The following is a 12,249-nucleotide window of genomic DNA, read 5'->3' as shown; positions in this document are numbered from 1 at the left end:
TGGAGTCTAGTAAAAAGACTGCACAGTGACCAAACTGAAAGCATCTATAATCAAGCACTACGTCTCTGATCAGGATGGATTTTGTACAGTCTTTCCAAAGCTCATAACTCTGGTACTTTTATCCTATTTTGTTATTATTCTATTCATTTGAATTTAAATAACCTTAGCAGTTAGACTTGTTTTACAAAATTTCTACAGAATAACTAACACATAACAGCAAAAGAAATCTTAATTCATATTATAATCTTGCTACAAACATACTAAGCTAGTTTTAGAACATAACATCTAGGTCTCTGAGAATGAACTGAAACAAATTATAACTAGGCAAATTCGGAAGATTAGTTAAAAGAAAGTCTGTAAGTGGGAATTTGTACTACTTATAAGATTTTCAGCAACAAAGCTCCATACAGTAAGAAAAGGAACTGAAAGAAGTAAAAAAAAATAAGCCAGCATGGAATTGACAGGGTGAGCCCTGCTATTAAGCAAAAGGGTAAAAGAAATTAAAAGAACACTCAGGGACACAGAGCTTCAAATTTCCAAGGAGAGGAAACAAAAAAAAATGTTGAATAAAGTCTGCAGTAAGTTGAGAACTCTCCATGGGCTGATCAAAAAACTCTGATGAACTAGAAAAAGACAACAGAAAAACAGGCAACAAGGCTACAAGCTGAACAGACATAGAACCTGGGGACAGAGATCACAGAGGAATCATACTGGAAGAGGAGTAAGAATAGGCAAAAGTCCTCCTGGTAAACTAAGGCAGTAATGCACTTGATGTGTAAACTGAAGAATAATGAGAAACTTGGACCTTTTCCCAGACCACAGAATGGCTGATTGAGGGTAGAACTGCCATTGCTAGGAACGAGCACAGGATCAAAGGAAAACAAAAATCCAGAACTGCTCAGAAAGCTATGTATCACTTTTAGGGAAAGCGCCTGATGGGCTGGATAATGCACAGTATGTGATATTGATATTTTATCAAAAGGGAGGAAGGAATGGCTAAGATACAGGAGGAAAAGAAAACAAACTTACATCTTCTACGGAAAATTTGATTCATAGGACATACATTAACCACCATATACTGTTTTGAATACTACATTTTAAACTGCTTTCACTAAAAAGTCTTTTTCATTGCCAATACTCAATTGTCACAAGCTGTTGATACTGTACATGACAAAAAAGAGCATCTATAATCTCGAGAAGAAATAGCTGAGATCAGAAATCTCACTCTTACACAAGCTTAAATTAGTGCTCAGTAAGAAATGCCCCAGTAAAAATCCCAACACCTTTACCACTATTTGCAGCAGTAGACAGTGGTACCAGTCTCAGAACGCAGGGGAAACAGCCATTTACTTGCAATAAGGCAAGGTCTATAAAACGCAACAGTATGTGTTATTTTGTTATTACTTGTTCTCGAGCCTTCTCCAGTTGTTGAACAAGATCCTCACGTTCATGTGCTGCAAAGTGGCGAGCTCCAACTTCATCATCTCCAAGTCTTTGCTTTGCTATTGTCATTCGAAGGAGCTGTGATGATAAAGATGTATTTCGTAAGCAAGAGATCACAGACTGTAGCATCAGAGTACCTCTAGGTTACAAAGTAAGGCTGTTAGATTTCATCTCTTCCAAGCCAAATAGCTGGTATTATTTAAACCAGATGGAATTTTCTAGCTGAGGGCTTAATTCTGTTCTCAGGAAAAAATTCCTGTCAAACTCTCCGAGCATAAAAGGTGCTGCATTACATCCCGCAACAATAATCATCAGAGTATACAAATGTCCAAATGCTGAAAAACCAAATAAACACAAACATGTGGTCAATGATTTTTAGAAGTGACAGGAACGAATTCTAGACAATTCTCATAAAGCCATTTTCATATTCGGATCATAAAATTATCTGCAGCAGAAAGTAAGTTTCCTAGTTAAGGGAAAAAAAGACACGAAGTAGTTCGCTCAACATCACTTTACCTATGCCACTTAAAATCCCACTGTGCTACACTGGTGCAAAATTTGCATTAACAACTGCTTATAAATTTTACTGCTCTTTTTTTTTTTTATTTCAAAAAAGTTAATTCATGCTAAAAACTAACAAAGAAATGGGCCAACAGCAAACAACTTGGCCAAGATATGCAAGAAGCTAATGAACTCATCAGCTTTGCGCTCGCTGAAAATAGCCTGCCTTGAATTAATACACAGCTGTATTAAATATCTGAGGCAGATAGGAACTACCTTTGAGAATTATCAAGTATTAAAATAAGACTCTATATGGCATTCAGCTTATACTGTGCACAGCCAGGCAAAAGCATGGCCTCCCCAGGGCCTAACTTGTAGAAGCTCCACAGAGACTGCAGAAGCTCACAATGATAACCAGCCTGAGTTTCCCTGTATTTGACTGTACCAAGGAATTAATGTACATCATTACAGTGCAAAGTTAGAAAAAAAAAATCAATCTTCTGAAGTAGAAGATGGTACATTAAAATTTGTCTTTGGTATTTATGGGATGCCAGTCACTGTAGCTGCAACATGCTAATTAAAATCCTGCTGATACAAGACAGGTTAGCAAAATCACCTTCCCTGCTTATTTCACCTACAGTTTAGTGCAATCCAGTGGAGTTTGTATGACTCTATCTGATAGGCAGCTCACTTGTTCAGGAGAAGCACTGCCCCCAAAACTAATGCTGGGGAATACATTTCCCTCTCCCCACCAAAAAAATACTGCACAGTCAGGAAGGTTGAGTGGATTGTAGAAGATACAATTCCTGTTAATTTCTTTACCAAAAAAATAGCAAACTATTAAGTCAAGAAGACAACTAGCAAATTCTGGAATGATCTCAAGGCTATGGAATTATTTTTTTAAAGACTAAAAGGTCAATAAGCAAAAGGCATGATGACGTGATTTAATGCAGTTAGAATAATTACATTTCTATAATCTTTCTCTGAGATAATCAGCAAGAAAGGTAGCAAGAAACAAATGCAGTAACATTTTAAGACTCAACCTTGTTCAAAACAGCTGGAAATAGAAAGGGGATTGCAGTTTACCAAGGCCTCGGTGCCTGCAGCACTGCAGCACGGGGCTGGGAATGTATCAGGGCTGCGACTGTGCTAAGAGCAGCATCCCTCCTGCACAGGAGGGGTGATCATCGGATGCAATTATATCCGTGAGCAATTAGTATTTGGAAGGTTAAACAGTCTGCCAGTAAAACGAAAACTATTTACTAAGAAGTCTGAGATAAAGAAAAAAAAAAGCATGAAGTCTTACAAAAAGAATGCTTGAGAACCCCAAATTCCATCAGTAAAAGTACAACATAGATAAAAGAAAGTAAAACACCAATCCATAAAACAACACAGTGCTTCTCCCAGGCAGCCAGCCAATCAGAGAGCTGGCAGGGCACAACAGGCCAAGTCCTTTAATTCTGCACTGCAAAAGCCTCACAAGGCAGCACCACCTGCTGTAAAATTCCCACTTAAAACTCTGTGACCCAAACATATACTAAGTGTTATGCCAGAGGGTTAAGAGTTTGTTTCATATTTTAGTGCTTTAGTATAATTTTTATACACTTGTCCTCTGGCTGCTGTATTTTTATTTCTATCATTCAGAAATCACCGAGTAAAGAATCACTCAAGTTCATTTTGCAGACACAGAACAGGTTAATGCTGCCCCTCAGGAACCTGCAAACAGCATTCACAGCAGAGCAGAATGGAGTTAACAGCACCTCAACAGAGGTATCTCCTGTTTGTCAAGAACCAGCATATTGTTAACTCAAACACTGTGATGCTGCAAGCCACCAGTCTGTATTGCTTATATATTACACTTCTCTCCTGATCAGTGTCAGCTAAAATAGTTATTCATAAAGTAGCAGCAATAACACAATGCCTCAGAGAGGTTTCACTGCAAGAGCTGCTGTGCCAGCTAGAGACAAAATATAACGTCTGTGCCAATGTTCTATGTCCCTGGTTATCTACAAAACATGAGAAGGAAAAAGGGAAAATAAGCACAGACAGTAAGTTCTTCATGGAAGGCAGAAACCATCATGTTTAGCTACAGTCACTGACAGCCATTATCTTTCCTAAGTTGCCTATAAAATCTTAAGAAGTGGATGAGAACTATGCAAAATTGCAACATTAAGTCCCATTTCTGCCAAAACATATGCACCACATTTAACATTCTGCACTGTTGTTGCCTTGCAATAACAAACTGTCAGTAATACCACAGCTATTGTTTCCCATGCAGCTTCCTTCCACTTAGCACTGCCCTCCACAGCCTACATTTCTTTGCGTGGGTAGGAATACAAGTGAAGACAACTGAGTCATCTAGTCTTCCAGAAGCCTCCAGTTTCTCTCCTACCTTCCATTTTCTTCTACTTATGAGAAAGAATGAGATCTCCTAACTACCCTCACTCAAAGTTTCAGTAATTGTTCTCCAAGTATTGTTGTCAGTGTTAGAAAGGAAAAGGACTGTATCATAAACATGGAATAGTTTTCATGTTTCAGAGCTGATAAGAGATTGTGATCAATCATAAAAATAAATAGTCTTAGATATCTGCTGCTGGAGTGTTGCAGTCTGACTGCTGCTGTATTTCTGAAACTGCAGCAACAAACCCTTCCAGAGACCGCCTAAAGAAGTTTTATTTCTGTCTATTTGATTCTGGTTGAAACTAAATGGAAAAAAACTGGTCTACTTAAGTCAAATTCAAGTACTTTGTCATTACCTATTAACATACTTAACGTGATTTGAAAAAAAGGTAACATGCAATCACTGCAAGGTCTTCTTACTAATCCCAGTAACTGTACCCAACTAGCAGCAAACATGAAAGCAGTTAAAAACAAGTCAAGCCATCAATACATTTCTTTATCAATAGAGCTAATGTGCGATATTTAAAGATTTTTCTTTCTTTTTTAGCCCTACAAAGCTCTTGCCATTCAGTGACAAAGCCTGCATGAGTCACCCCTGCTCAGACATAGGCAGAATTGTTCATCCATAAGCAGCTTCACTTGCTGCAAAAGCAGCTGTTTGTTCATCTCTTGCCAGAAGTAAGGTTGACGTAGAGCAGCTGGGCAGGATGCCCTCCCTCACTTTGGAAAAAGCAGAGAGCAGAATGCAGAGGAAGAATGTAAGAACAAGCAAATTATTATAGTTCTTTGTTTTTTTTATATACCATATATTATTTGGACTTTGTGCCTGAAGTAACCCAACAGCCAGTACAGGAGAACTGATGAGCAAAACAGAATGGCTTCAGGAACAAGCGTAGAATTTTATCACCAAAGTTGGAATGGAGAAAAATCTGACACAGGAGGGAAGCATTAAACCCCTCAGGGAGATGGCAATGTTTTTTGGGGGGCCACTTCAAAACATGTAACCTGGCTTCAAAATAAGCTTTATTTCTCATTTACTAGTAAAGTAAATAATGTGTTCCAAAAATGAAAATCCCAGTCTAAATTAATCCCTGTCTGATGTAATTCCTGACCACCACTCCCCATCCCCCTTTATTTAGTGATACACTATTTTGCACATTTTGAACAGGGGCACAGTGGGCAGAATGACCCTTTCTGTATTCCATTCCTTATGAGAGTCATGAATTTAAATTTACTTTGACAATACAGATATCAGAACGACAACCAGCTACTATCAAATTAATTTGTAAGACAGGTTTGAACAAAGCCACTTCAAGCACAAAGAAGTAGATTCTGTATTACCAACATCATGTATTGAGAAGGAGTTGGAATAAGTACATAACCTTGATATTTAAGTATGCTTTAATTGTACTACCTTTGTGTTCTGTCTGGATTAACAAACACTTGTTACCAATTCAGGACTGGTGTGGCAAAGGCTGTATTGGTTCTGCAGAATGGTACTGCCTCTAATGCTGTAGTATAGTTCAAACAATAGACAAACAAAAAGTACCTGGGGAATCCTTTGAAGACTTGAGCAAGTTACACTGAATGTTACACACGTGACAAATTCAGGTCTCATATGGCCATTTCAACAACTCCATTTGCATTCTAAAGATCTTTGTGACAAACAATGCATAAAACTGCTTTATCACAAAATACTTAAGTTTGAAATAAAATAAAATGGAAAGAACAAAATTAACCTGATCAATTGAAAGAAAACAGTTTTTATTCACATTTATATCCTGTAACTTTAAAGAGGTAGTTGGAGAAGGAAAGTTATCACTTCATGTTTCACTTTTTACTTTGCAAACTGACTCAACTGGTCTCAAATTCAACCTTCCACTAGTTTGATCTCTGATGGTACTTCTGCATATGCTCCAGCTGTGAATGTTACACACATTTGGCATGAGTTTAAATATTTCAATTAACAGAGACAACAGGAGTTTGATTAATACCAAATGGCAGATTTTGAGCAATGTTCCACATAACTTGCTAAATTTAGCAATAAAATAAATTGGTTATGTAACAGGATGAGAGCATTGTACTAAGCTAAATATACTTTTTTTTTTTTTGATGATCCACTCCATATTTTTGTAGGGAAAAATATGCCTTCCTGGTTTTATCATCTACTAATATCTTCCATTTTCATTGCAGTGAAAAATATCACATGCTGAAGATGAAAGGCTTATGCATGTAAGAGGAAATAACACTAATGAAATATATTTAAAAAATAACCCTGAGATTATTAAAGCAAGGCTGGGTGCAATATTTATAATTAAGGACAAGTGAGTAAAAGCAGTAAATCAAAATATCTAATGAGCTGCATTTGCTGCTCTCTTATACAGAATTCTTTTGTTTGACTGTACTGAGCATTTATTGTAATCCAAATATTCTAGAAGTTCTGTATCCCACTGTTTTGATTTAGTTCTTTGTTTTCCTAAGAAGCTAATGCAAAACTCCAGCCCCGTTTACATATTCCAGTCCATTTAGTGATAAATTAAGTTTATAATACCTTATTGTCCCCTTGTACTTCCCCGAGTCTCTGCTGAAGCTCCCTAATCTCTTCTCCAAGATGTTTATTTTGATCTTGAGCCTCACTCAGAAGTTGAGTAAGATTTGCCTAGAAAAGAAACAAGTATCAGTCAAAAATCTGTGCCTATGGAGAGAAGTGTAAGTGGTAATTGCAAAGAAACACTAGGGTTAGCCCTTATCTGCCAACAATCTTTACTTTTATAGTTATTGGTATTCAGACTTCATGCTTCACTGGAGAGTCACCAGGGTTCCTTCATCTTTAATAGCAGAAAATACATATAGCATACCCGCATGTGCTTTTCCAGAACAGCACACAAAACCCAAACAAAATAAAATGAAAATATTTACACTAGTTCTGGCATCTTGGCTGGCACCAAGAGAAAAACATAGAGTACTTTGACAGTATTTATAGAAAGTTGCCAAAATTATAGTTTTAAACTTACATGCAATTAGACAAATGGCATAGCTGAGAAATAATTATGATCTAATTATGTTCTTTAATAGTCTTTAAAGCAGATTCCTATTCAGTAAGGCAGATGCCATTCAGAGTCACTGCCCCTGTATGGAGCTGCACCACAGATATCTAATGGCACAAAACTTCAGACATGGCCTGATTTGTGGTCTTAATTAGCATAGAGACTTCATGAAGAGCAGAAGTGAAAGCTAGAGATGAATTCACCTGGAGGCAGGGAAGCTTCCTAAGTAAGTCAAAAGTCATCATGCACGTTATCTTACAAAGTCTATAAGGTGAGCAATCTGGTGTATAACTTCACAATTCCATCCACTTGATCACTAACCAAAAAACAAGCAATATCCTCCTTTCCTAAGATATCTTAAAAAGAAGCAAATACAACCAACAAATTTACTGTATTTTTTCCCTAAAAAGAACTCAAAAATACACAAATATTGATTTCACACAGGGAAAGTCTATCAAAATGACATCTCTTCTAAGAGCATTATAATTGTAGCAGCTAATACGTAGCCTTTAAAGACATCCTCTATGCCAGCTAGGTATGTCATCTATTGTCATAAATCTGAAGGATATAAAAAGAAATGGAATAAGAATTTTCAGCTTTTCTGAGGCAACATTTCTAAATTAGCCCTATACAGAGTCTCTGGATTTGAGGCCAATGCATCAAAGACTCTTCCTTGTTCTCTGTGAATATTTTAGTTCAGTTTTAGCATCCTTACTGTTGCTCTTTTTATTCCCTCATTTCTCTATTATTATATCTCTTTATTTTTTGGTCCTGCCTTTTTACCTTGTCAGTTTCATTACCAGGCAGTCTCATAGGAAGTCTATTGGTCTTTCCCTTTAAAACCTGTACACTACTGAACCAACACTACTGCCACCCCTGCAATCTCTCTGTTTACTGAATGCTATTTCCACACTTCCTGTTTTATATTTAAGTCAACTATTAACATGAATATAGCTAAGCATGCATCTGATATTTCCAGGATTAGACTATTAAACCAGAACTTTTGTACAATGGTATACAAGGAAGCTGGCTCCAAACTCCAGCTGGCCTAAAATAGCAATACCTTCTAACTTTTAAACAGGAAAAATAACTCAAGATAGTGATATGTCCTGCTAGATTCAATGATTCAAGCCTGATACACTGCTATAATTTCGACCCTTCTGTTGCTCTGAGACCAAAGGTACAGAAGAAAGTAACTTTTCCACAATTCTGGAATAGATTAAAGCATTTTTAAAATTACTGATAAGCCTAAAGACTGCAAATAAAATCGTATGAGAAAAGAGTGTAATTGTAAAAACTGTAAATAACCATCTGCAGGGCCAATATTACCTACTCATCATTTTATTTTCAAGACAACAATCATTTAAGGAATATAAATGGCTTCTCAAATATGCTTTGGTAGATTTTTTTTTCCTATGTGTTAAACAAATGAGTAAAAGTCATTTATGTACTGAATGAACCAAGGAGTTTCAGAACGCATTCAGTCAATGGTTCTGATAGGTACTTCTTAATGGCTGCTTAGAAGAAATAAAACAAAAACCCTATGCTTACATTAAACTGTATTTAATCTGAAGTACACCCAGCTTATGCTCAGATGCTTTTTTTTTTTTTTTTTTTTTTTTGAAAAAAGCTGATTTTCAGTCAAGTCAATCCAATCAGTAGAGCAAAAAAGTTGAAAGGAACACTATTTGCACAAACCTCTCTGAAAAAAAAAAAAAAATTCTATCTATAAAGTCCCTTTTTATGACGAGTCTGAACAACCCCTAACACTGCAAGAGCTATTTCAACACCAGGGAAGACCTCAGTCTCACTAATCTGTCCCTAATGGCTACAACACCAGGACTCCAGCAGTCAGTACCCAGTTTCCAGTAAGTCCAGGAAATGCATTACCATGCTTGTACTAAATCTTCCTGCTCAGATTTATTTCCCCTAAAACCATTTCTCTTGCAGTGTGACTCTATGCTGAATTTTATTTTTCAGTCATATGAATGACTTAACATGACAAAAACCTTTCTACTTGAGACAGGTATTTTGGAAGAAATTTTAAACGAAGAATTTTAGACACCAAAATAAAACAGCTTCATTTAAGCATACTAAGAGCATTACAATGAGCTAGGTATAGGCCTGCTCCTTAATGCAAAGCTTCTATTATATTGGTGTTAGACTAAAACAACTGAGCTATGTCACAGGAGCAGTCTCTAGCAATTACTCATTTCCCTGGCTTGGAGGTACCATACAACATGTAATTTAGATTGTTCCCTGTTTTAAAGGTTTTGGCAAGAACTCATTAAAGCTCTGCTAAATGTGGGTAGAAGGAGAATTATTTGATTTTCAGGTGCTCTGCTGGGCTTCAAGAGAGCCAGCCAAGAAGACACTTTGAACAACACCTGGACTTGGTACCAGTACTTTGGCACATAGAAGAGAACATACCATATGGTTGAAAGATGATAAAATTAACAATGAAGGAACTCTAAGAATATATTTTATGAAGAAAAGGGAGAAATAGTAATCCAAGGAAGGAGAAAGGTGATTCATTTTTCCAACTGGCAACTTCTCAATACTCACAGAATACATACAGAATTCACTTAGAAATTCAAGACAAGTTACTTTAGCAGGGAAGCTAAAGTTTGTATCATTTACGTGCATATCAGAACTCTCAGAAAATTAGTCAAATTCAGCTTCCCTAATGTCAGTTTCTTCAACAGTTTGATGCTAAGTGAAAACTTAAAAAGAATCCTATAACTGCCAGAGATTTCACTTCTTTCACTTACGCTATTCAAAGCTGCATCTTTGAATGATGTAGATAGATTTATAAGCTGTGGTTAAAGGAAGAGAATTGTGGAATGGCTTGCATGGAAGGGGCTTGCATGGAATGGCTTGTGTGGAAGGATCATCAAATTCCAATCCCCCTGCCACAGGCCGCTACATCACATACTAAATCAGATCGCCCAGGGCCCCATCCAACCTGGCCTTAAACCTCTCAAGGGATGGGGCACTCACAGCCTCTCTGGGCAGCCCGTTCCAGCACCTCACCACTCTCTCAGTAAAAAACTTCCCCCTGACTTCTAATCTAAACCTCCCTTCCTTTAGTTCAAAACCATTCCCCCTTGTACTATTACTACCTACCCATGTAAAAAGTTGATTTTCCTCATCTTTATAAACTCCTTTGAAATACTGCAAGGCTGCAAATAGGTCTCCATGCAGCCTTCTCTTTTCCAGACTGAACAAACCCAGTTCCTTCAGCCTATCTTCTTGGGAGAAGTGCTCCAGCCCTTGAGTCATCTTCATGGCCTCTTCTGGACCCCCTCCAAAGGCTCCACTTCTTTCCTGTGTTGGGTGTTCTAGACTTGGACAAAAGACTCCAACTGGGGCCTCATGAGGGCAGAATAGAAAGAGACAATCATCTCCCTCACCCAGGGAGAGGGAAAGATGCAGAGGTCTATATCCTTCTGCAGCCTCATCTTTTCTTGCCTCTGCAACAACCCAAAACAGAGGAAACTGTGTGCCTCCTGTCCTCTCTCAATGCAGCCATTTGTTTTTCTAGTTAACAAAGAGTATTTCATTCAAGTATATCAGAAAATCTCTCCAGAGCCTGGTCAACCCCTAGTTTCAGCTTGGGGTATATTTGAGCCTCCACAGCGTTATTCTACATGTCTGCTACAGGAAGCATGCCTGTATATTTCAGCACAGTTCAACCCCACATTATAGTACTGGACAGAAGAATCTATGCCAAAATTGCTTTTTGCTGCTAACCAAAAGCAAGTGCAACATATGGCACAGATCCCACTAGAAGCTGAGAGAAAAAGTGTGATGTGGGAGTGCCTACTGGGAAGTGCTTACTTTTTTTAGCTAGGAAAAAAAAAGCAACACAGAGCAGACAAAAAAGATTCAGTGGGACGGGATCATGAAGATTTTACACTTAGACTTCTGCTAAAATTCTCAAGAATATTTTGAGGATAGAAGGTTGAAGTGAGCCTTACTTTCAGCCATGGACAAACATCTGAAACTACTTACAAAAATACCTATAAATATGAATTTACTAATGCAAGTCAGCTGTCAGACAGCAAGAGATCTTTGCTCATTACTTACCCACAGAATTTGAACTGATGACCTCAAAGAAAAACTATAAATAACATGGAACTCCAAACAGTCATCTCTGGCATTACACACTACCCTTGAATTTGGATTCCTCAACAATTTTGCAAATCTAGCTACACATTCACAGTGTTATTTTTCTTCACATCACTTTAAAAAATGATGGATAGTAACACAGGCTTTAATATACCTCTCAATCCTCTTGCACATAAATCTTATCTGACATTTAAAAAAAATAAAAGACTTTCTGCCTTTAGATGCTGTCTGAAAAAGTAATTTGTTAAGGGGACGAGAACTTACAAAATACTTTTACAGTTAAAAAAAATATTTTAAAATATAAACAGGTATTATTTCTATACCACAGCTTACAGTCTTTTGCTTTTTTCAGCCACACCTTCAAACAAAGAACTGAGTTCTTTGAGTTCTTAGGACAGGTGGAAAAAAAAGTGTGATGAAACATTAAGCACATTTGATTGGTGTGACTGATAGCAAATTTAATTGCAGTTTCTCCTGCAGTGCTTTTATATGATTGCAGTGGCTGAATTAATACAGAAAAACTTGTTTTGCTTACCAACTACTACTGTTCACCTACAGTTTCCTTACAATAAGGGAGCAAAAATCATCTTTCTTTTTAAGTTGAAAGATTATGCACAGAAGACTTCTACGTTTGTATGTCCAAGGCACATTAAATACACAAAATGGGTCATATTTCCCCAGGAAAAACAACACCAAAAGTCAAAGCCTTGCCAAGCAGTCGAAAAAA

The 12,249-nt window shown here is 37.2% G+C and overlaps 1 protein-coding gene across 5 annotated transcripts in view; it reads right to left on the bottom strand.

Moving 5' to 3' along the window:
• The window catches only part of CCDC149 (coiled-coil domain containing 149), a 51,922-nt gene that overhangs the window by 24,477 nt on the left and 15,196 nt on the right, over positions 1 to 12,249 (bottom strand). For all 5 annotated transcript variants that reach the window (XM_090139599.1, XM_031588433.2, XM_031588434.2 and 2 more), the window contains exons 4-5: positions 6,896 to 7,003; positions 1,405 to 1,521 (exon numbers count right to left, since the gene is read on the bottom strand). In XM_090139599.1, coding sequence (XP_089995725.1) covers positions 1,405 to 1,521; positions 6,896 to 7,003 — 225 coding nt within the window. The remainder of the gene's footprint in view (positions 1 to 1,404; positions 1,522 to 6,895; positions 7,004 to 12,249) is intronic.

The sequence above is a fragment of the Phasianus colchicus genome, chromosome 4 (assembly GCF_987193195.1).
Source record: "Phasianus colchicus chromosome 4, bPhaCol1.hap1.1, whole genome shotgun sequence".
Classification (NCBI taxonomy): Eukaryota; Metazoa; Chordata; class Aves; order Galliformes; family Phasianidae; genus Phasianus; species Phasianus colchicus.
The sequence above is the reverse complement of the archived record's forward strand: the minus strand, read 5'-3'. Positions and strand labels throughout refer to the sequence as shown.